Source organism: Scophthalmus maximus, chromosome 20 (assembly GCF_022379125.1).
Source record: "Scophthalmus maximus strain ysfricsl-2021 chromosome 20, ASM2237912v1, whole genome shotgun sequence".
NCBI classification, from domain to species: Eukaryota; Metazoa; Chordata; class Actinopteri; order Pleuronectiformes; family Scophthalmidae; genus Scophthalmus; species Scophthalmus maximus.
In genome coordinates, this window is record NC_061534.1 from 17,417,476 (window position 1) to 17,443,311 (window position 25,836).

The following is a 25,836-nucleotide window of genomic DNA, read 5'->3' on the forward strand; positions in this document are numbered from 1 at the left end:
ACAACATGGTGATGCTAGTCCAAACACTAGCATGACATGTTGCCTCATATGAGCCGGAGATGTTATTGAACAATGTCCTCGAAAAGGCTGCATGTTTACACAGTGGGGAGAATTTTGAAGCAGCCTTAGTAACAAGAAAAAAATAAACATCACAAAGGGGGAATAAATAAGTCTTATTTTGGAAATGCAAACGGATGTTTTTGCGTTACAAACACTGGAAACCCACCGGGACCCAACCCGTTGGTTTGTGAACTGCCGTTTTGAAGCCTACAGTTTGGTATTTGACCAGGACCATTTTGGTCCTAGAATTGGGGCGTGGGTCTGACAGAGCTCGTCCACTGTGTGCCCACCTACACCTGCAACACTGTACCGATTGGACGGACCAGCTGTCAATCCCGCTGTATAAGGACCATAATTTACAAAATGAACATTGTGCTATTCTAGGGAATACATGCACTTTCACATAGGCATCATTTTCCAGACCCTGTGGCTTTTTCTATATACAGTTTCTGGTTACGAGGGGTGATTTGTGATCACTGCATAAAAAGATTCCAGGTATACTTTGTTATTCAGAATCTATCAGCTGTGTTTCCAGGTAGCTCAGAGTTTTATAACTGAAGTTTTTTATGTTTAAAGTTGAAACAAGTGTTTCTTCATTTGATTTGTGGTTATTACTTTTACTTACAATCCAATTAGCGCGAGTCATTTAAATGCGTCCACGTCTTCAGGATCGATTTCAAATTACTGGCTATTTCACAGTGAGCTGAAGAAAATGCCACTTAGCATGCCATTCAAATAATATCATCATAAAATCCAATGTAAGCATTTATGCTAAACAGATCATTAATGAGGCATATTAATGTATTAATTAGCACAAGATTATGTGCCGACATATTGGTGGTTACAAATTAATATAAACCCTGTGTAATCCTAAACTTTGATTTGTTCCTGTAGTTTTAATAGCTTGAATTCTTCATTAATATGCAACGCAGGACCTGCAGAGAAACTCATAATCTAATCAGATAATCTGCCCTGCAGGGGCAAACTGTGGTGGAGAGACAGCTTTTTCTTTTCAGGTATTGTTCTTGAATATGTGTTCATATAAAGGTGTGACTGAATAGACAGAATACAATTGAACAATAACAATTTTCCTTTTGTATGTTGTCGACCATTCTAATGCTACTTCAAGCACAAACACTACATTTCTGGTCTATAGTCAAAGATTTACCGAATAGTTCTGGAAACTTCGGCACACGTGAGAGACCTTTGATGAATACAGATGTAAGATATGTTAATGTGACAAGTGAGATATGCAGTACATGAACGGATACTACTGCAGAACAACAGAAAAACAATCAACAATTTCACACATGGCCAACAAGCCTCGACTATAACAGAGCTGGTTGAATGAGTTCCAGATCATTTATAAGTTACCCTAAAGCTGCTATTATAATTCACACAGTATTTACAATTTAAAATAACAAGTTAACAATTCTCATTTTGCTACGTCTGGACACATAGCTAGAGGTTTAAAACAGCTACCAGCAAACTTTAATTAGAAATGTTACCCTCCATCACCGTGATCCACGCTATAACCATCGCAGTGACTGAGAGGAAAACACACACACACACACACACACACAAACACAAACACACACAGAAAGAGTTGATGTTTGGTGACGTGACAAAAAGAAAGACACAGACACAAACAGAGGTTTTAAGGAGGCAGTGAGCGATTTTGGAGAAATCTTTGTTGTTGTTGTGATTTTACTGCTCTGGCCGGGCTGCGAACACGCGACCTCCAATACTACAGACCGACTTGCTGACCACTAGGCCAAAAAAATTAGTTTTGTTATTGGTTTACGGAGCCAGGCCTGTGGCGAAAACCCCGATTTTTTTTCGGGCGCTGACACAGAAGCGACCGCTAGCGGACCGTGAGGAAAAATATTGCCAATTTTTACAAAAAGTCTATCGCTTTTGAATCGCTTACTGCCCTTTTAAACCAGAGAGAACAAGCATATGCAGAGAAATTATCTTAGAACGAGATTTTAAAAAAGAAGAAGTGTGTCGGAAAAAAGACTGACAGAAAAAATCACCAGGACAGATAAGCAGGCTGTTTGAGATAAGGACAAATGCACATGCAGACGAGTGTGAAATCCAGACATTCAGTGAGTGACAGCGAAGGACGACTTGAAAGGCCATGACTAAGCCAATATTCAGGCCTCATTTGCATATATTTCCATACGCAGTGGTGCGGAAGACTGTCGGCAGGTGGAGGCTCACCTTCGCCTGCATTGTAAGCCAGGATGGAGCGGATCCTCATCTGCTTCCCCTCGATTGTCTTACTGGAGCAGGTCTGAGAGCAGGTGGACCAGGGGGTCCAGTCGCTGAGCACACAGTCTCTTGAGCAAGGCACCTCACAGGGCACGGGTTTGGGAGCCGCGGAAGACGAGCAGAGGCTGCTATCCACCACCTCTCCTGAGGAAAGACAGAGTATACAACACTGGTGAGAATACATCCATACTGTCGCTTACATTGTACGACTGTGTAATAACAAGATCACAGTGAGGTGATAAAAAGGTAATAATGGGGGAAAGCCTTTGCAATGTGTTAATGTGCTTACAATAATAAGGATTTAAGGGGTAATGGTTTCTCAATAATATAGGTATCCTACTAATGGGGTTATTACAGAATCAGAAGAATTTGAATTATATTTATTGCCAAGTAGGTTTTCACATATAATGAATTTGCTTTGGTGTTTTGGTGCATAGCAAAACAAATTTTAAAGAAAGTACTGTAAGGACAAAGAGAAGAGCTGTCACGAAAAATTATGAAATAAAATTAAATATTTAAAAATAAAAGTAGTAATGTATATGACAATTATTAGACAGTTTCACGGAATAAAAAAATAATTTTGATTATATTAAATTGATTATCCAAAAAAAGGACATTACATTAGATTTGATATTTACTGATATTCATTTCAGGGAACTTTTGTGTGACAACAAATGCACTGAGGCAGTGATAAATTCTAGTTACACTTCACCCTTTCATACACGCATTCATAAATAGTAAATGGGCTGTGTTTATACAGCTGCTGTTCTAGTCTTATCAACCAACCAAAGCTCTTTTACAGGACGAGTCACTTTTGCACACACTGCTACACACCGCGCTGTTCCTGTCACATTCATACACTGCCGGAAGAGCCTTGAGAGACAATTTATCAACAAGGACACTTTGGCATGCTGACTACGGGAAGCGGGAATTGAACTATTGACCTTTCGGTTAGTGGACGACCTCTTTCTATCAGCAACACTTTTGTCACACTATTCCCACATTGCCGGCTCGGGCAACAATTTGGGGGTTCAGTGTCTTGCTCATAGCGACTGGGAGATGGGGGATCGAACCAATGATCGTCTAGTAAGTGGACAACTCGCTTTAACTCCACAGACACCCACATCACCCCATCAATATTGGGGGGGGGGGGCAATATCATTTAACCTTTACATCTAATATGAAATCTGAATATGAACATGAGATCCTCATTACTGTGATGTCTGACATGTATTACTTTAAACTTTGTTACCCTGTTTCTATCGGTTTATTTACCCAAATTAAACCCTGTCGTTTTGACACAATGCTTTTCATTAACTCTTGAAAATATTTAACAACCAGGAAGGAAGGAGATTAAAGGTGTTACTAGTATTAAGAGAAAAGAAAGAAAAAAAAAACATTAGATGAGCCTGATGGAACAGGTTGCTTTTGTCAGTGTCAATGAAGAACTCTTGATTATCTATTAGATCAAGGGTTTATTTATTTTCCCGGCTGACTGATCAATGTGTACTTTTTAATGGTGCGTGACCTGGGTAGTAACTTAAGCAGTGAGAATACATTTAAGGCTCAAAGATTCATTGCAAGAATCAAATTATCACCTTCAAACTACACTTCAGCACAGAGACAGCGAGAGCAGCTAGGGAAAATGAGCAGCTGCGCGTCTTAATTGATCGCACAATGTCAAGCACACAGCCCATTTCAAATTACACGGACGTGCTTGTTTTCTCAAGAAGTCTGTTGTCTGTCCTCCCTAAGACAACTTGCGAGGGATGTTCCCAAAACTGGCACAAGTATCCTCTTGGCAGTGTTTACTTCCCTCATGCCCGGTATAGGAACGAGAGGGAAATCTGCAGACGGGCGAAGTGAAGATTTTGAATGAACACAATAAAAGCATTATACACGCCGTTTCCTAAACAGCAGCGAGTGGATATTCTGTGCAGAGCAAGCCGGATTTATCCCTCCAGGGATTCATATTCAGTGGAGGAAGCACATTTACTCAAGTGTGTTTTTAAATACTGTAAATTTTACTCCATTTATTTGATGTACATTGCTGGTTACTTTTGCAGAAAAAACGTGGCAAACCTTTGTTTTTCTTTTCCTATTAATCTTCTCACTCACATTAATTTGTTACCCTACAGAAAGGTATCATTACCAGATTGGCAACCACTGGATTACTACCAAACTGTAACTGTATTGCTAGAACAGCAAAATACTGCAAGTACTTTTATATAAAAGTTGTACTTTTTGAACAAAGAATGAGTTTTTGCACATTGTTGTAGGAGTACTTTTTTACCCAGAATACTGTAGATAAAGGATCTAAATACTTTTTACAGCGTCGACAATCATTTGACTTCCTGCTCTTCTGACATTGATGGATGTTCTGTGGAGATTACTTGCATATAATTTAAAGATTTCCATAGAAATAATTTAAAACATTTCACTCGTATTTTTCATATTGACATGGCAGCAGATTATGACCCTTTTTTTATGGATTGTCTGTAGAATATTCATATGGACACACTTTTGACTCTGGTCCTAGTAAAGTGGCATTCAACATGCAAAGAGCAAATTCACATGGGATTCCCACATATTTTCACCATTGTTCATATTTTATTAATGACCTAGATTGAGTGTAAAGTGGATTATGTTAACCCACATATTCCTCTGTGCCGCTTCATGTGCTGCCATGAACCAAGCAGAGAATATTTTTCTTCTTTGAGTGATGCACACACCCAGAGAAATGTAAATCTTTCAATGGCTGAATTGAAATTTGAAGAAGCGGAGAATTGCTTGAGCTTCAACATTCAGACTGGGACCTGACTTTGCATTAAGATGTCACTTTGACAGCTGAGCTGTGAACCAATCACGACAGAACTGAGGAGGCATGAAAATAGGAAGTGGCAAGGAAACCTTGCAGTTCTTAGGCTCACACACGGAAAACATGAATGAACAGAATGCCCACGCTGAGAGGAAAACCTCCACGCTTAGTGTGCAGAGAAGAAGCAGCTCCCTGCCTAAACAGGCTGGGCGGTCAGCATTGGGAATATCAATAGGTAGTTTCAATAACATTTGTATCGACCTTGGTCTGTTGTCTGGGGCCCGGCTGTGTGGCCTTCTCTTTTTATGACAGGCACACACCCAGAGAAAATATACTGCCGACATTGCAGTGAAAAATCTCTGAGGCGAAAAGCCGAGCAAAAAAAATCCAAACAGAACAAATCAATTTTCATCAGATGAGGGAGTGAACGTGGGTGGGATCAATCAACCGGAGTCGAGGGGAGAAAGACCAGTGCGAAGTTTCTGTTTCTGAGGCGCGGGGGGGGGGGTATCCACAGGACCAACTTCACTGAACACCTGCAGCTGATGCATTTTGTGATTTGTGGCAGACGTTAGTAGGGCAAATTATGTTCTCTGGTGGGGAAAACATGAACAAAGTCAATGTGCTGGATCATAAAATGGAGATTTACCGAGTGCATTTGGAAGTGAATGAGATTCTAAGTGCTGCGGCACAACCAGCTTTACATTCTGAATGGATAAACATGACATCTTGTCCACATCCTACCAGACAAAAAGAAACTTAATCAAAATCAATAATGTGTTGCATATCATTTTGTCTGACATTTGTGCAAAACCTAAAACAAAAGGAAGTCCAGAAAGCATCTCTGGCCCATGCCGACCTCCTGTTGAAGATTTACAGTAACAAAGGGGAGCAGTAAAAATCAGAAGCAGCAAAGGGCACAAGATACTCCAAGACTCAGGGCCACGGAGGATCGGTCTGATTTAGTGCGACTAAGGTTTAATTGTCCGTGCAGAGTGGAAGACTGTAATGGGAGAGACAGCGTAAGAGAGGCAGCGTCGCTGAATCAAGCAAGCGTTAAAGTAGCAGAGGTTTAAGAGGGAGAACGGGATGAAGGACGGGGGGGAGGGACTCTGGAGTATAACTCCTAACAAAGTTGATGAATGGGAACCCAGAGTCCAGTCATGGAAATTTCCTCACGTACAGAGCTGTACAGCAAGAGTCGGAGGGTCAGTGGCGACGTGACTTTGATTTTTCACACAAGGTCAAACCTACACTTCTTCATGGAAGTGGGCCAAAAGCACAACATGTGCAATTCAAAAGGTTTTTCTCCCATCTCACCGTTGCTGTTGACGCACTGAACCTCAGCGAGCTGAGTGCCAGCACCACATGGCCTCTCGTCTTCAGGAACACACTGATCCAGGCCGACCAGTTGCCAATCGTAACAAATGGGCTCGTCACAAGGCACCGCCTCCACCAGGTGCGGGCAGTTTCCAGGCCCTCCCGTTGGCTCGTTGGTGATTCGTCGCTTCCTCAGTTTAAAGCCTGCAGCATGGTAAAGAGTATAAAAACAGCGTTTTAAAATTATTACTAATCATTTAACAATCTCTGTTCACATCGCACCGAACACGTCAGTACAAGTATGTATACACATAGGATATTGTGTGGTACTTTTCCACTACATGTATTTTTTCTCTTTTTATTTTACAGCTTTAGCTACTGGTTACTGTTCAAATTAAGATTAAATATCATTATACATAAACTGCGTAAATGTACTATACTGTATATAAAGTGGCTGAAACAAGTGCAGCTTACACTTTGATGAATCAGTACTATCAAAATCAGGAGTAAACAAGTACTTTTAATCTGTGGTATTGGCACCTAAGAAAAATGTATTTCTGTACTGTTTTTAAGTTTTCTTTCACCACTTATGACAGATGGTCACAATGAGCTTTGCTTGGTTTAATGGCTCACTTGCTTTAAAGTGCATATTCAGATATGAAGGGATATGGAGATAATTTGTGTGGATATTTATTGGCGTTTACAGTAGCCAATGGCGATGCATGTACGACAGTAACTAGCAGCTCAACATGGAGAGTCATGACGACAGCCTGCTCTCTGTTGTAGAGGATTTCTTGACCACCGCCTCTGTCTAAGCCTGCAAATTTAACAGAGGAATCAGAAATCTGGATCCTGTGCACCAGTCCGTAAATGGCAGAATATATAATCACGGGGAGGGCATTAAAAATTTAAGATTTTAAGATTTTGAGATAAAAATGACAGATAGATATACAATTATCACTGGGACAAAGGAATAACACTTGGAAATTGTACTTTTCATTTCATGGGGCCTTCAAGAAAACTCATTAATACTAGTAAGAATATGAGAAAAAACGCTTGGATTTCCCCACCGAGCTCAAGGCTGCAAATAATTATACCCTTCCCATATTGTTCTGGTGAGTTTTTGCCTCCAATGATATCACAGATGTACAAATATGATGAACATTTGAAATCCACCTGGCACATTATTCTTAAGCTGAACGAAGCTGAACGACAACGCTGATCGCTCAAATACATCACATTCAATTTAACTTGAACGCTTTTCTTTACCGAATCTATGCATGTATCACTTGAAGTACTGTTAAAACAAAGACACATTTTATATTGAGAATGCTATTCTAACCAACTACCACCCATAGTTTCCCATGTATTTTTAATAAGATGACCTGCTACGACTGGAGACATTCAGTCATCAGATATTCATAAGGCTATATGGTAAAATTATAGCAAGTATAAAATGTTAATATTATGTAGTAAAAACTAGAATTAAGATGGCAAGTTCATTAATGCTTCCGGACTCAATTATTAGGTTTATACAGTCCTGTACTCTAATTATATTGCTCTCTTAAAAAAACCATAATTCAAAGTGTTGGACAGAGCATGGGAAGCACTCTCTAACACTGTAAAAAAAAAACACACTTGTTTTGTTTTATGACAGAGGCATTTACTGAAATAAACATAATAATATTGAATTGAATGCATTGGTATGATTACTGGAAACAAGAACAAGGTAACAATTAAGACGTCATTGCTTTTTCATCGCAAAGTGAAACTTTAATAATTAAGCAGAATGCTAAGGACGACGAGATGACCTTAAAATGACTTCCAACATGTTTATCATTACAGAAAATAAAAGCGGGGGGGGGGGGTCAACTGGCCTGAGGTTGCGGCAGCTTTGGTGTTAAATCAGTGTAACACAGTAACTTTAATAAAACATAATGGGGTTGAAGATGATATGTGGCCGACGACACCTCTGAGTCGTGTCTCTGTACCTTTCTTTCCGGCTTGATCATCACAGTTTTCAAAGGTGCACGGCCCCCAGGCGCCCCACGGCGACACTTCACAGTCGATGGGACAGGGGATTTGGCAAAGCTGGGACCTGTTGGGGATCGACCCCTCGCATAGCCTGTTCTCCACCGGGTGGGAGGCTGTGCAGATAAAGAAAAGGGAACACAAAATGAGCAGCAGATAAAATGATCCCGTTTAACCTTGATTCTATTCTGGTTTGTCTTAATGCAAGGCATTTTTTTAACCAGCATTACACTATACAGGAACTAGGGACACAAAAATGCCTATTTACTTTCATTCCGGGCTTTAAAAAAACCTGTAGGGATCAAATAAGAACCACGGCAGAAAAAAACAGAACAAAGCATGCCTGTGTTACGGACACTATTATCTCTTTGTTTTGTTTATCACCTCCCTGTTTGAACGTCAGAATGATGAATTAGCAGTGATTATCTCGTGCGGCGGCTTGCTAGAAACATAATACATTGTGGAGTCCTGCCCACAGACTCACCGGAGACAGGGGAGAGGATTCAACGGTACAGCACTAAAGGTGTGAGCGAATAGCAGCGAAGTATTGGCTTGAGGTGTAATTTGGCATCTACTTCCCTCTTTGTGCCATGTAGGGCTGAAAAAGCCCTTTCTGCGATGTAGTTGGTAAGTGCACGCCTGTCTGAACTCCCACTGAGGAACTTTGTCGAATATAAAAAGGGGCGAAGCTATCGCCATGCAGGGCACGGATCCGTGACAACTGTGCAGATCACATTTCTCTGCTGAACCGTGGCGGGATAAATACATTTGATGTGTGGAGTGTCTGAAGGTGTTGAGTTTATGCATTTATGCATTCACATTTTGTATGTATGTCGGTGTCATTTCAAAGAAGTGCTACTGTATCTCCCAGCTGTGTGTGCAGGTTTTTTTTCCCCCTTTGCGCCCTTTTTTTTAGTATTCATTTGAGACTAGAAAGAGAAGATTGACAGAAAATATGAGGACAGAGAAGCAGAAAGAGGACTTTTTCACAGACTGAATCTCAAACAATGGTTTGTACTCAGGAAAGGGCCTTAACGGTATAGTTTAACATTTAATCTGAGCGTGTCATCTCTTTTGTTAAACCGGACAAAAAAAATCTTAAAATAACAGGTTGTGGTTTTATATGAGGTCTAGAGTGCGAGCAGCGACGTCTTGGTGAGACAAAATGATGAGACGTCTTCATTACATCATAGGCAATTTTAAGAGAGATTTTGGCTGTTTCTTCCTGTTTCCACTCTTTATCCCAAGCTGAGATAACTGGCTGCTGACTGTTGCGTCATTATTAGTGAGGAGACAAACGGAACGATCTTCTCATCTAACTGTCATCAAGAAAACAAATATTTCCCCCCTGAAATGTCAAATAATCCCTTCACCAGCAGGCCAACGGTGCACCACCTCAACACTTCCAGGTCGTGGTTGGTGATAAGAATGAGTCATCCATCAGACAGGTTCAACCCCCTGCCGGCAGCTGCACTCTAACTGACACATCTGAGGCTTGTTTGCTTTACAGCTCCGCACATACAGAGCAAACATGTCAAGCTGTGCATTTGATCAGACTTGATTCAGCTGCTGTTAGACTGTATAGAAACATGAAAAATCTATCAATGTTTTATAAAAGTGAGCCAGACTTAAGGGTGAAATATGTAACATTTCTGCATTGAAATTTCCAAAAACAATTAACTCAGTTATGAATGTTGGTAGGGGTGGTGCAGTGGTTAGCATTGTTGACTCACAGCAAGAAGTTTATTCGTTCGAATCCAGGATTGGACCAACTGAGGGCCCTTGAGTTTGGATATTCAGTTTTTTTAGGTTAATTGAAAACTCTAAATTGACCATAGATGTGAATGTGAGTGTAAGTTGTTGTTTGTCTCTGTATGTTGGCTCTGTGATGGGCTGGTGACCTGTCCAGAGTGAACCCTGCCTCTCAGCCACCATCAGCTGCCATTTGCTCCTGCCTCCCCGCGACCCTTAAAGGATAAAATGGTATAGATAATGGATATATATATATCGGCGTCTTCTGTTTACTAATTTTATTCCAACTGTTTCCAAAAGTGTTTACAATCCATGATTTTTTGCAGTGTCAAATTGGCTCTTTTATACAGTTCCAACAATTTGTTGTTTTAATCCATAGTTTCTAGGGCTGCAATTAACGATTATTTTCATAATTGATTCATTTGTAGATTATTTTCTAGATTAATCAATTATTTGTTTGGTCCATAAAATGACATAAAATTGTGAAAAATTAAGATTGCGTTTCCCCAACACCAAGATGATGCCGGGGTTGGGGTTGGTTCAATGCAAACCAAATATATTTAGTTTACTGTCACAGAGGAGCAAAGAAATCGGAAAATATCCCATGTCAGAGTAACACAGGGAAATAAATATTTTTGTCATGAAACTTCTTTAATCAGTTAGGGTCAGTTTGTTTTGGAGAGGAGACCTCTACAAATAATTCAGCTTCGGGTAAAAACTAGAGCCCAAAGTGTGGGCTGATCATATGAGCCTTTCACAGACATCGGTATTGGTGTTAATGCTGTTAATGTCCCTAATGCACCAATATGAAAAACCTTTATTTAAATTTATGTATATTCATATATCAATATGTGGCTGTATTTGTGTTTTCTTTTTTCTTCTTAGTTATCTATAATAAAGTGTATGATTTAACTGCAAAATGGCTAGTTTTTTTCAAATATGTATATTGGCCAATATATTGGTAACGGAAGCTTTATACTTAGTATTGGCATGGGCTCCCAAAAATTCATATCAGTCGATGGATGATTGAATCCTTACCAAAACTACTACAAAACGACAGTGATGGTGGTGAAGACAACGACTCCCATGATCCTACAGTATGCTACTTATAATGCCTCAAAAGCCTTTAAATAAACATTGTCTAAAAGCAAAAGTTATAGTCTATGGTTTTACTTCAGACATTTCAAGAGGAGACACCAACCAATTACAGTATTTTAATTACCCTGAAAAATACCGGAATAAAAGCAGCAGGTATTTTGAGCTGTATTTTACGAAACATTGGAACAGATGTGTCCTTGTAACTTATGACACTGCAGTTCCTTCGTCAACACGTGTCAGTGTAAGTCGACTTTTGTTTCATTTTAATTTGATGATACTAGAGAATGGGGAGAATCCTCTACAGGAACTATCACCTTACCGTGGTGGAGAGGTTTGTGTGTCCCTATGAACCTGAGGGCTGTGTTGTCTGGAGCCTGGTGCTCTTGCTAGGGTTTCCCATGGCAGAGTGGTCTCAGGCGAGGGGCCAGACTAAGTATGGTTCACCAAAGACTTCATGGAAAATAGAGGAAGAGGGAATGGGACCCAGCCCGGAGGATGCCCGGGGCCCCCGTTTGGAGCTGGGCCCAGGCGGCAGGCTCGTCGGCGAGCGCCTAGTGGCTGGGTTTGCCACGGAGCCCGGTCGGGCACAGCCCGAAGAAGCTACGTGGCACCTATCCCCTCTCCATCCTGTGGGCCCACCACTCGCAGGAAGAAACTCACAAACCCCCGGCTGAGCACAACTGTGTTGGAGTTTACCGCACTGGACAAAAGGGTCGCCTCCCTACGCCTTCGGGTGATGGGGGTTGTTTGCTCATATGCACCAAACAGCAGTTGAGTGTATTCGGCCTTCTTGGAGACCCTGAATGGAGTAACGCATGGGGCCCCAGTAGGGGACTCCATTGTTCTGCTGGGAGACTTTTAACGCCCACGTGGGCAATGATGGAGACACCTGGAGAGGCGTAATTGGGAGTAACGGCCTCCCTGATCGGAACCCAAGTGGTTGTTTGTTATTAGACTTCTGTGCTAGCCATGGTTTGTCTATAACAAACACCATGTTCGAAGATAAGGATGCTCAAAAGTGTACGTGGTACCAGAGCACCCTGGGCCAAAGGTCGATGATTGATTTTGTGATCTTATCATCTGATCTCGGGCCGCATGTTTTGGACACTTTATTGGGGGGATAAAGAGGGGCGGAGCTGTCAACTGGAGATCTTCAACTCAACCTCCGGCGAACTGACATGGCAGAGGCAAAACAGCAGGTGTGGGAGAAGTTCGTAGAAGTCATGGGGAAGGACTTTAGGTCGGGACCAAGGTGCTTCTGGAAAACCATTTGACATCTCAGGAGGGGGAAACGGGGAACCATCCATGCTGTGTACAATAAGGATGGGACACTATTGACCTCAACTGAGGAGGTAATCGGGCAGTGGAAGGAGCATTTTGAGGAACTCCTGAATCCGACTAACACACCCTCTATGGTAGAGGCAGAGCTGGAGGCTGATGGAGGATCATCATCAATTTCCCTGGCGCAGGTCACTGTGGTAGTTAAACAACTTCACAGTGGCAAAGCCCCAGGGTTGATGAGATCCTCCCAGAAATGTGGAAACCTTTGGGTGTTGTGGGGCTGTCTTGGTTGACACGTCTCTGCAACATTGCGTGGAAGTCGGGGACAGTGCCAAACGAGTGGCAGACTGGGGTGGTGGTTCCTCTGTTCCAAAAGGGGGACCAGAGAGTGTGTGCCAGTTACAGGGGTATCACACTCCTCAGCCTCCCGGGTACAGCCTATTCCAAGGTGCTGGAAAGGATGGTTCGGCCAATAGTCGTACCTCAGATTGAAGAGGAACAATGTGGATTCCATCCTGGATGCAGATATACGGACCAGCTCTTTACCCTTGCAAGGATCCTGGAAGGGGCCTGGGAGTATGCCCATCCAGTCTACATGTGTTTTGTGGATCTGGAGAAGGCGTATGACCGGGTGCCCCGGGAGATACTGTGGGAGGTGCTGCGGGAGTATGGGGTGTGCGGGTCACTTCTTGGGGCCATCCAATCTCTGTACACTCAAAGCAAGAGCTGTCCGGGTTCTCGGCAGCAGGTGGGATTCGTTCCCGGTGGGGGTTGGCCTCTGCCAGGGCTGCGCTTTGTCACCAATCCTGTTTGTGCTATTCAGGAAAGGATATCTAGGCGTAGTCGTGATGGGGGGGGGGGGGGGGGGGTGTTGCAGCTCGGTGGGATGGGGATCTCATCACTGCTCTTTGCAGATGATGTGGTCCTGATGGCATCATCGGTCTGTGACCTTCAGCACTCACTGGATCAGTTCGCAGCCGAGTGTTAAGAAGTTGGGATGAGGATCAGCACCTCTAAATCTGAGGCCATGGTTCTCAGCAGGAAACCGCTGGATTGTTTACTCCAGGTAGGTAATGAGCCCTTACCTCAAGTGAAGGAGTTTAAGTACCTCGGGGTCTTGTTTGCGAGTGAGAGGACAATGGAGCATGAGATTGGCCGGAGAATTGGAGCAGCTTTGCTTCACCGTTGTGACAAAAAGGGACCTGAGCCAGAAGGCAAAGGTCTCAATCTACCAGTCAATCTTTGTTCCTACCCTCACCTATGGTCATGAAGGATGGGTCGTGACCAAAAAAAAACGAGATCACGGGTACAAGCGGCCGAAATGGGTTTTCTTAGAAAGGGGGGCTGGTGTCTCCCTTAGAGATAGGGTGAGAAGCTCAGTCATCCGTGAGGAACTCAGAGTAGAGCCGCTGCTCCTTTGCGTAGAAAGGAGCCAGTTGAGGTGGTTTGGGCATCTGGTAAGGATGCCCCCTGGGCGCTTCCCCTGGGAGGTGTTCCAGGCCCGTCCAGCTGGGAAGAGACCTCGGGGTAGACCCAGGACTAGGTGGAAAGATTATATCTCCACACTGGCCTGGGAATGCCTCAGGATCCCCCAGTCAGAGCTGGTTAATGTGGCCTGGGAAAGGGAAGTTTGGGGTCTCCTACTGAAGCTGCTGCCCCCGCAACCCGACCCCGGATAAGCAGTTAAAGAGAATTGTGTAAGGTGCCATCTGTTGTGGAGTCTGTTACTTGGCATATTTCTACCTTCCCATGACCCCCACCTGCACCCATAAGTAAACTCCGCTTTGTGAAAACTGACCATTAGTAGTAAGCAGCCTGAAAGTTAAACAGATTTTTCTCTATCAAGTATGAGGATTGAGTTCCATTTTTTACTTAACACATTCACACACAAAAATCTCTTCACATTGGCTCAACCTGAGGCACTTTCTTTCCAGTTCACCAACTGTTCCTACAAGACATCTAAGAGCTTTCAGTCTCACACAGTCGGGAGAGCTGAATCATAATTCCCTCAGAACTGTACAGGGAAATGCAAGTGAGGCTTTTGAAATGCAAAGTGACTAATTCCTCTAACAAATACACTGAGAGTCAAATACTGAGTTTGCTGAGCCATTGTTAATCCACATCTTATTGAGGAACTACACTGACTTCAATCTCTTAACATCAATCCATATGTGAATACAAAATTGAGGACCAACAGAGTATTGGTCTCTGTGAGATAGAGAGAAAAAAACTCTCTCTTTATCCTGCTTCTCCATTAGTCCGTTTTACAGTGTGTTCTCCAGAGAGTAAATTTTTCTATTATGCTGAACTGACAACGGAGGGGGAAAAAAAATCCCTTCTGCACGTGAGGCTTACCGTCTGCAGCGGTGGAGAATGTCTCACTTCTCAATTTTCCTATTCTGTTTGTAGGGGGACAAAGTTTTTCCTCCAGTCTAACAGTTTCAACCCTTCTACCTGGATTTTTATGCGAGAATACTGAACTTTGTAGTAATACTGCTCATCCCTTTGATGGATTTGGCAACAACACTGGGCACTTTGAATACAGAGCAGGAGTCTGGTGTTGTAACCCTTTTTAAAACACAGATTTGTATTTGTGCACTTAATGTCCTTGTATATTTAAAGCCTAACCGTAGAATGGAGAACCTTAAAAGTGTTGGTAAAATCAATATTTGAATTATTTTGCCATTTTTCTCTTTGTGATCCATTGAAATGTTGAGGAGCATAGAGGAGAGGAGAGGGGAGGAGAGGAAATAGGAAACAAGTTAAGAAAGAAGAGAACATTTATCAAAGATAGAATAGAAAAGTGAGACGGAACAATGACAATGGAAAACAGGAGGAGAGGAGGACAAGGGAAAGGATAGGACACAAGGACAAAGTTTAGAAGAGAAGGAGAAGAGAATTAACAGCGAAGAAGAGAGGATATGGAGGAGAAGGGGTAGAAAAGGATACAAGGAGAGAGAAAGTAGGGGAGACAAAGAAAGAGTTTGGTAGGAAAGAAATGAAGAAGAAACAAGAGGAGAGGGGAGGAAAGGAGTGAAGGAGTAAGAGGGAGAGAGGGAGCTGAGGGGATGAAGAAACAGGTTAGTAGAAAAGATTAGAACATTAAGGAGAGGAGAGGACAGAAAATGAATCAATGATAGAATATAGGAGTGCGAGGAAACAATGGAAAAGGAAAAGGAAACAAGATGAAAGAAAATAGATAGGACAGGAGATAGTATAGGAGCCGAAGACAGAGGTTAAGGAAGAATATGAGAAGAAACAAGGAGAGGGAAAAGGAATAGAGGATATGAGGGGGAAGAGAGGAGGGGAAGGGATAGGATAGGAAAGAAAACTAGGAGAGAGAAAGCAGGGTTGACAAGGAAAGGGGTTAGTATAAAAGATTAGATGTAACAAATAAAGCAGACAGAGGGAAGGAGAGGAAAGAGGAATAACACTTGATTCCTAATCAGCGTGAGTAAAGCACCTACCTGTGATCTGGAAGGTGATGGAGAGGAGAGGGGGGACACTAGGCTTCTGCTGTCTTTGGGTCTGACCCGCTGCAATTACAGGGGAGATAGTCCTATTAGCTACCCAATACATTGGGGAGACGGAGTCATTATCAAACAAACACAGGGAGTGAGGGGGAACAGCGCACTACAGAGATGCTACAGCAGCAGCAGGAGACGCCACAGAGAGCTGAGCCTCATTACCAGAATATGTTTCAAATCAAAAGCTTTAAGAACAAGATTAAATCTGTCTCTTTTTTTATTAAATGTGTGTTTGTGCAAATCAGACTCATGGTTCATGAACACAAGCCATGCAGTCACTTGGTGACCATGTCATTTCATCAGGCTGGAGATGTTGGATGATCAAAAGAAATCTGATTACAGATTGATTATTCTTTTTTAACTTCAGAGCCACAGACCTAACACGGTTCTTCGGCACAATGTAGGTTCTTTTGTTTCACGGCAGTTAATTAATTCCTGGTTGTCCTGATTTTTTCGTCACCTTTTAAGGCTTTCCAAGAAAGCAAGCGCTTTGGGGGAAAGTGCTTTTACACTGTCTTTTCAAGAGGCGGGTGAAAAAATGTTGACGTCACTGCGAGCTGCAGTCAGGTTTAGCCTAACTTAGCATAAATATTGGGGCCAGGAGAAACCGTTCAAAATGATTGCATAATAATAATTGTATTTGCAAATTAATCACTTCCTCAGGATTCAGATTACTCATTCCTGACCTTTTTTCTCTGTATCTTTGGGACTGTCATCCACCAAAATACGACCACATAAGTTATTTTTCAAGCAGCTTATTTCGACATGTGGTCGTTTTAGACCAGGTAAGTCACTCAAGTTTGTGTATTTGGGGAAGCCAGCTGGGGTAGCTGTTTCCATCTTTGCTTCCAGTATTTATGCATTGCCATGTCATGACTCCAGCTCTTTATTTAAATGCACAGACATGAGATTATTGATTTTCTTGTCTCATTTTCATACCACATTTCTCAAAATGTAGAACTACTTCTTTCGTGGCTTTCGTCACCCACACTTTTGGGCGACTGCAATTTTGGTTGGAGTTCTTCTAACCCGCATTTATAGTATATATCCTACTTAAGAATCCTGTTACACGCTGTGTTAATGCAGCTTCATGGGACTTTCAATGCAAATCTTGTGGTAAAATACTGGCAGAGGAAGTGAAATGTCAACTCCAACAAGGTTGGAAGTAGAGCTTTAGGGATCTAAATGCTCCAGCGACTGAGTACACCAAAAACCCTGAGTTACACAGCCTCAGCTGAAGAAGCGAAGATACTTATCCGGGGTCAGATCGGAGCAACTCCCCCATAAAGATTGAGGTTAAGATTTAGGAAGCAGTAAACTGATTCCACATCTTGGCCCGAGGGAATCTTCCCTTTTGCATGGGGGTATTTATGCATCAGACAAGGGGAGGAAGACAGAGCTGGTTGCAGCAAACTTCACTGAGCCACTGTCAGCCTCTCTGCCTCAGTGGTATGCCAGGAGATTAACCTCCAATGGAAGGGAAAGAAACCCTGTGCCAAGAAGATAAGAACTTTGTGCATGAGTGTGTGTTCTTGCAAACTGTCACACACAAGTCATGCACATGGCTGCATAGCAACAGCACTCTGAACATGCTGGTATTCAGTATATGAAACTGTGTCTAAACTGATGTTACAGGCATCGCAACATGTATGATTGATCCAGCTTTTTGCAGGCACATGTACAATGTCATTTTTTATACATCCTTCCTTATACAACACAATACACTTTGTCTGTCCAGGGATTTAATATTTGCTGCCAGACTCATTATTCTTTCATTAGGGCAGATACACAGACAACCAAAGGGCTGCTGATCAATTTAAATGAGCAAATGCACTGCCAGCTCTTCAGCCACAAGTCATTCATCATAAATCTAACATCACGCAAGATGAATTTAGATTAATATCAGAACGCTTAAAAAAAAAAGTCTAATAATTTACAACATATTCATGTTTTTATCATCAGCCGGTGATTAGGCTCAGACATTTCATTAAAGCTTTCAAACGACATGTCGGACTGGGTTGTAGCAGCTTTTACTAAATCCATTCATTGTGTAATATCCTTCCTCAGTTGTGAGTACCTACCAGTTATATGTCCATTATGATCTACAATGTATCACACTTACTATACAACAATAAGATGTGGGTATTGTTCTGGAGAAATATGTTTTTCAGTAAAGATTTTTTTTTTATTATTATCATACCTTTCACAGAGGTAAGTCACAAAGTGCTTCAGAATAATAAACATTTTAAATAAGACCTTAGACACAGGAAACAAACCATAACATATGTGTAACAGAAAGATGATACAAAGCAATGTTACAAACATTAGACTGCACAAGAGGAGAGTTTGAATTAGTGGGTCTTCAGCTGCAGAATGTCTGCTGTTTCCACAGTGTTGGAAACAGCAGTAGTTTCATAGTTTTGTAATTTGAGGCATATTGTGTCGTTTCTGTGAAACACAATTTAAAAATCTCAACTTAACATGATTATTAAACAGCATTGTTTCAAGCGTCAGGTCAGATTTGTTCCTCATATTTTACACCAATCCGCAGCCACAACATTAAAACCCGTCATTGGGTTGAATGTTTTGGTTGATCAGTGTAAAATATATCGGACACTCTTTAGATTTGTCAGTTCGCTTAGTTACTAGATGTAAATATTAATCTCTTGAAGAACTAGTTTGGGTTGTGCAACTTGATCAAGAGCACAAAGTCTCTGGAACATGAACAACCAGGTAAGAATAGCAGAAAAAAGGGGAATAAATAGAAAACGAATAAATGGTTTCAAGACCTCTGAGTTTCTCCGATGTTATAGTTTCGTAAATAGGATGAGGTCAGTTACCTTACATAGATAAAGTCGTTAACTTTTCATTGGTCAGTTGGTCCTGGCAGCAGCTACGTTAGCTTATGTTATGGTTGTAAAAGATTGAACAGATTTAATTATAATTTTATGTAAATTTTGTAATTTCTTAATTTTTGGGTTATATTTGCTTCTTAAGTTCTTGTTTTGCTGTGAAGCACTTTGTCATGTTGTTTTTGAAAGGCACTATACAAATCAAATCATTATTATTTTCATGGTTATTATTATCACTAGAGATGGGTGAGGGCAGAAATGAGAGCATCATCTGTCTTTATCTGACACAAGTGTTGAATGACATTTCACCTCCCCTCAGACTTTGTCACTCTCTCGCTCACGCGATCAGCACGATTGGTCTCTGCAAGCTTAGGCTCAACGAATGTCTTTAACACCCTCGTTAAGAGGGCAGCTTTGACTCTAAGCTGGCTTGAAAAGTGTCAGAAATGGAGGCCTTTGCTCTTGTGAGCACTGACAAGTCACAGCAGGACACACGAGCAACAAATCTCCTGATGTGGACAAAAAAAGGAGAGAATGGCAGCGGGTAAAATGTTTAAACAGAAAATTTGAAGCTGACAGTGTAGCCACCGCGGGATATTTGATGAAAGATGATACTACAGTGACTATTAATGCAATTCATCGAATGGCGTTGTATTTGTGCAGATGACATGTACACCAGGTTAATGTCTGTTACGAGCAATTTATTGCAATTATCTGCTACAAATCCACCAGGAGATTGCAGTTCTGATACACTGTGTGGGAGGGCCGGAGTAGAGATGTAGACACTGCGGTTGATTCAATTTATTTGAGTTACACTTGAGAATTCAGCCGATTTGTTGCAGCTTATGCTGTGTGATGCTGCATATGCAACTGTGGTGTTGACTTTAGTTCGGGGATGGAACAACGATGACGGACAGTCTCCAGAGAGCAAAACAACCAAAATCTGAATTTGACAAAAAGATTTATTTAAAGGAGACATATTATATTATATTCCTCAAGTGTGTTATAGGTTTTTTGTGTATGTAAAAGGTTTGCAAAGTTAAAGGGGCAGCAAGCGCTTCTAAAGCAATACGCAATACACAAATATTTCCTCACCCTCCGCTAGCTGTCGCTTTTGTGCTGGCCGAAAAATACTTCCGTAATATTGGATCTCGTGCATAAAGCATGTCTAGTGGCTAGGCTGGCATGCCCCGAACAAAGCCAGGTAAAGCAAGAGTGAGAGAACTTTCTACATGCGCACACCTCTGTCTGAAACAAGGAGCTGCAGAAAACTGATGTGTTTACTGAACATTAGAGCATGTCAACCTTTTCAAGTAATAACCCAAATGTAAAAGTATGAACCTGAATATGAGCACAATATGTATCCTTTACCAACCTCTTAGTATACAAATAACAGAGGACAGTGGGGGTGTAGGGAAGAGCAGTGGACACAAAAACAAAGGAATAAAGAAACACATGCAAGGATGTTTGACGGTTGTAGTGGAGTGAGCCTTTTTCTCTGATTATGCAAAAAAAATGTTAATTGCAGCATTTTGAAGGAGTGAAGAGGATATTCCGATAAATTAAGCATCTCAACCTATGATCTTCCAGGCGTATGTTTTATCTAGATATGGCAGAAGTTGAACTGGCCCCCACACCCATTCCAAACTGTGTGGGAAAATCTTGATCATGACCCTGCAGCAACAAGCAGCTAGTCTTCATGATGAAACTTCAATTAACGTAAATATAAATATGTGAAATTACAATAGTAGCGTATTGTTGGTATGATGCCAGGATACAGTCACCATTATCCCTTCAAGGTCACTGAAAACATTTGCTTTTTATCATATATAGTTAATTACTAAAGATTGGAAGCCATTTTTTGTCAGAGCTTTAACACAATTCATTAGTCGCAGACAAATGCTTAATATACATGTGAACTCTAAGCAAGTTCTATATGTGGTGTCTTCACAATGAGTAAAGGTAGATGAATATAATATATTACAATACAATTTTTTTTTTACCTTTTTCTTTTTCTCTGAGGTCATTGAGGTATTTTAGAAGCTCAGCATTTGCCTCAACACAATAAACTTCTCTGGTCTGCAGGCCTCCTCCACAGAGCCCCGTCAGGTTGCTACGTCGACGATCCTGTTGGCTTAGCAACAAGTCAACCCGGCAGTCGCTCCACTCTGTGGTCCTCCATGTGTAACTAAGAGAAAATGGAACAACAGGCATGGGCTGATGAGAGCGTGGCCGGGTTCTGTATGGGTGTATTGTGTAAATATAGCATATTTCCAGTCTAACTAATGAAGACAAAGATGTGTTTACTCCTTCTTGTTTTCGTTAACATTAGTGTGCAGGTTCTTTCAGAAATGTGGACAGATTAAATGCACCAAATACAGTTTCTTCACCATCGCTTGACTACAAGTTTAACCTTTTATTTACCCAAAAAGAAGACTTGTGTTCGGATTTCTGTATTTACTGGTCAATGTTTGAATCATAGTCACAATCTGAAGGTCATGGGCTACCCATCATATTGATTGTTTTCAAGTTCTTCATTTTTAACATCCTATGTTTTGTCAATAACCTGTAAAGTACTTTGAACTGCATTTGATTTGTTTGAAAGGAGATGTATGAATAAAGTTTGACTGATTGATATATTATTGATCACAGTAAGTAATATCGTAAAATGGCTGGAAAGTAGTACGTGTAAGTGGGCACTAAAAGCTGAGACGAAATTGAACAAATGTATCTAAAATGTTGGTCAGTTGAGTATAATTTTTGGCAAAGAAATGAATAATGAAAATACATAACCAGTCTGACAGGAAATTAAACACTTGATGTTGAGAATGTAAATAAATAAGCTGGCACTAGTTGTGTAAAGATGGTAAAGGATGAAATAAAACCAACTGTGAGTCTATATATTGTGTGTGAGAAAGTTTGTTGGACTCAAATATCCTTGCAGTCTTCCTGCATTTGTCTGAACTTTGTGTCTGGCATCAGCCCAAACACTTGTACTACATCTATCCACATGCCGTCTCCTACACAAACACACACACATAGTACACTCACCCATGGGCTGACCCAAGAGACCAAATTAACGTGGTGGTATGAGTAAAGGCCACAGGATGTGAGCAGGAAATGTGTGCAGCTCCAGTTAGGTTGGATACCAAACAGTATGATTTCACTGTATTTCAGCCTGAGCTCTACAGGAAAATAAAGTGAGTCCCAGCAGCATGCTTCATACTGGGTGGGAGGAGGGAATTATTACCACAACTTAACATACACCTGTCGAATGCTAAGCTGTGAAACCCGGGTATACACTTTCACTCAAATCAAAAAGCCTTTTGTTCACTCCACGCTGTGCCCCCTTCCCCTCCATCACCAGGAGGAACTCACGTGGCGCAGGGCGGGATGCTGTCCCCCTGAGGTTCACAAGACTCCAACTCCTCTAGCGGCGGACACTCTTCCCCCTCACCCACAGGGAACTGGAGCACCTGTCTGCTCCGGGTGCAGTTTCCTCTGGGAGACTCAGCGTCCAGGCAGGTTTTGGAGCAAGGGCCCCATTCGGCCCAGTCGGTGACCTGGCAGTCCTTGGGGAGGACGCAGGACTGGACGGTCAGCGGCAGGTCCCGCAGTGTACAGAGGCTGCAAAAAGATGAAGGAGGAAGAGGAGGTTTGGTCATGAAGTTGATCTTGTAAGAATTTTACACCAAGCAGGACGTTAATGTAAAAAATACACTGGTGTCCTCTGCTCAGAACCCAAACATGTCCATATGAGGAGAAGGTGCCAAGCTTGTAATTTAGACCTGGTGGACTGAAGAAATTCCCAAGAAATATTCCAGCACACAAGCGCCAGTAAAACCACAACTATTCATTTTTACATTGTGATTTTTTTTTTTAAATTAAACAAACTTTTTTTTGTTGAACTTATTAATTAGTGAGATGTGGAGACAATGTTCGACTGATTACCTTTAGATTCCCACTTTTTACTGTCTTTATGCTAAGCAAAGCTACTGGCTGTAGCCAAAGTAGAACCAATGTCCTCATCAACTCTCCAAAATTTTAGCAATTTGGAAGCTGAAACCAGTAAAGATTTTTTTGCTCAATCATCTCAATGAATATCAATATTGCTGATGATTTTTATTTTTTATATGATGATTTATTTATAGATCATTTCACTAAAACACTTAAGGCTAAAAGGCTACATCTATACTCGCGGCTTTTAAAAGCATTAAACCACCTAAAAAAATGTAATATCACGTAACCATTCACATACACTCGTAGACTGTATATAAAAATTGATGTATCACCATATCAGAGAAATGAAGCCAATATGGAAGTCCCTGAAACCTGATTTCTCAGGAATTGCCAGCAGAGGACGACTCCACTGGTTGTAAAAAGAAGTCTGTTTCTATAGGAGTTGTAGAGTAAAATAGACAATAAAGCACTGTATACATTGGAGCGTGGATAAAGCGTGCTTGACAACTGGTACCGTCCAATCGGTGCATGGTTGCAGGTGTAGGTGGGCGCGCAGTGGACGAGCTCTCAGTCAGACCGACCCCTAATTCTACATCTGGTTGCAAAAGAAGCCAAAATGGCCCTGGTCAAAATGCTAAACTCAAGGCTACAAAATGGCAGCTCACAAGCAAAGGGGGAACGTCATGGTGGGTTACCACCTGCGTACACTGGACACTGGACACAGGACATTGCAGTTGGTTGCTTAGTTACAGAAAATACAACAAACAAAAAGGATCATGAACTATTAACGATCATGAACTATTAAGTTGTAGTGGACTCTTTCGTTTTTTTATCATTATTACCCTTAGTTTCTTGATCCCTTGTTGTTGTTTCCAGTTTTATTTTGAATTCCTTTTCCTTGTGTTGCTGCACTTCCTTTCCTGTGTCTTGTTTGTGGCGTCTTTGCTTTTCCTGTGTCTCCCGCCCACCTTGTGTCTATTTAGTCTCTGTGCTTCCCTTTGACTTTGTTGGTGCGTCTGTGATTTTTTCCCCAGTCTGTACCTGTGATCTGATTCCTGAGATTCCGTCCCCCCAGTCGGTCAGTGTTTTTGAATTCCTGTTTGTTCCCTGTGTGGCTATTGTTCTGCTCCGTTCCTTTATTCCTTTTTCTACATCTGTTGATCCTTGGTTGGATTTTGTTTTTTTTCGTTTTACTTTGGAAATGTATAAGTTTGTTTTGTGTTGTATTTATTAAATCGTTACTTTAAATTAAAATCTGTATTTGGGTCCTGCTTCCTGCATAATCGTGACACTGTGTGTTAGCAACATGTTGCATTCACCGCTGGCAGTCGGGTCGTGACTGATAAGAATCAATCAGGAAGTGAATGTGGGTGACTGCATCATCGCTTCGAAAAGTCTCTCAAAGTCTCTTCTTCAAGAAGTTTCTGGGCAGGTGTGGCTCAGGAGCTAGAGTCGTTCGTCGATCCTAGCTTCCGCCAGTCCACATGCAGTTGTGTCCTTGGGCAAGACACTTAACCCTAACTTGCCACTGACGGCTCTTCCGACAGTGTGTGAATGTATATTAATGTCACATAAAATTTGCGGTAAATAGGAAGTAGTAAGTAGGAATGTGTGAATGGGTGACTGTGACTTTCCTGTAAAGCACTTTGAGTGGTCTATATGACAAAAAAGCGCTATATAAATAGTCCATTTACCATTCCAAACAGTGATTAGTTTTAACACTAAAATGGAGTGGTTTGCCTCTAATAAGCCTCACATGTAGATCCTTTTAATCCCTTTGTTTTCCTCTGGCTTCAGCTGGTCACAGACCATATTTACAGTAAACAGAGTTGTACAGTGTGGGTTAACAGACGCCTCATTACAGTGAAGTTAAATCATTCAGCTACATATCACTGCTGTCTTATTGTTAATGTGCCAAGATGCCTCAAAGCCACAGTTTATGGTTTCGAAACACGTCAGAGCAGTAGATATACGACGCTATAAGTGTTGTGCAAAGCTTCACTTCAAACTCTCTGCCCTTGTCTGGTGCCATAATTTGTCATTAGCTGCTACGAGTAAACAAAAAATAAGGACTGGTGTGGTATGGTATGTGTGTTACACCAACCGAAACAAGCCCTTATCAATTATTTCCACGCATCTTTTGATCACATAAATTGCCTTTACATGTAATGAACAACCCACCCTCTTGGGCCCCTTCAGGATCATTAGAAATTTGTTCTAACTAAAGCTGCCTGCTTTCTGCTTCTCAGTCTGGATGTCTTTCCCCTTGAGGCAATGCAGCTGACAACCTATTAGTGCTAATTACAGCTCTGCTTCATTTAGAAACCTCTCATTTAGGCGTTGCAACCACACTTCATCTCCAGCAACTCAGACTTTTGGTATAGTATGTATGAGCTGTGTATGAGCTGGGTGTGTTTTTTGTTTAACCCCTTTGTCTTCGCAGATTAAAACATCTCTGCAGTCTTTGAAGAGGCGCTGAAGCGTCACTGAGAAATCTTGGTTTTGTTTTTCATGCCAAATGAAATGCCAAACATGTGGCGTGCCGGCTCACTTCACATCAGAGGAAAACAATGAGGAATATAAACAGTGAATGTGATGCACTGAGGGTCGTGGCTTGAGTTCCTGTCTCAGAAGGAAGTTATTGTGTTTTGGTTTTTTTGGTGTTTTTTTTAAAAGCCCCTAATGCAGCCAATGACCTATTTTCACTGAGACTGGATCGGATCCTTTGAGTCTTTGCCGTTTGTTGTGCGTGTGCCTGAGCAATTTTTGAGGAGATTTCAAAGTTGCAAAAGGAAGTCATTATTTCTTCATTTCAGTCAATCAGACAGAATGGGGACACAATCGTTCTCTATTTAAATAAGTA

At 41.6% G+C, this 25,836-nt stretch overlaps 1 protein-coding gene across 5 annotated transcripts in view; it reads right to left on the reverse strand.

The window, feature by feature from the left end:
- Positions 1-25,836, reverse strand: part of LOC118285376 (thrombospondin type-1 domain-containing protein 7A) — a 145,168-nt gene that overhangs the window by 71,305 nt on the left and 48,027 nt on the right. For 3 of the 5 annotated variants that reach the window (XR_007030237.1, XM_047329595.1, XM_047329596.1), the window contains exons 3-8: positions 22,392-22,640; positions 21,017-21,201; positions 16,102-16,170; positions 8,464-8,619; positions 6,473-6,676; positions 2,284-2,478 (exon numbers count right to left, since the gene is read on the reverse strand). Coding sequence is in view for 3 of the 5 variants with exons in the window: in XM_047329595.1 (XP_047185551.1) it covers positions 2,284-2,478; positions 6,473-6,676; positions 8,464-8,619; positions 16,102-16,170; positions 21,017-21,201; positions 22,392-22,640 (1,058 nt within the window). In the remaining 2 variants the exon portion in view is untranslated. The remainder of the gene's footprint in view (positions 1-2,283; positions 2,479-6,472; positions 6,677-8,463; positions 8,620-16,101; positions 16,171-21,016; positions 21,202-22,391; positions 22,641-25,836) is intronic. The other 2 variants (XR_007030238.1, XM_047329597.1) reach the window with 1 other exon arrangement.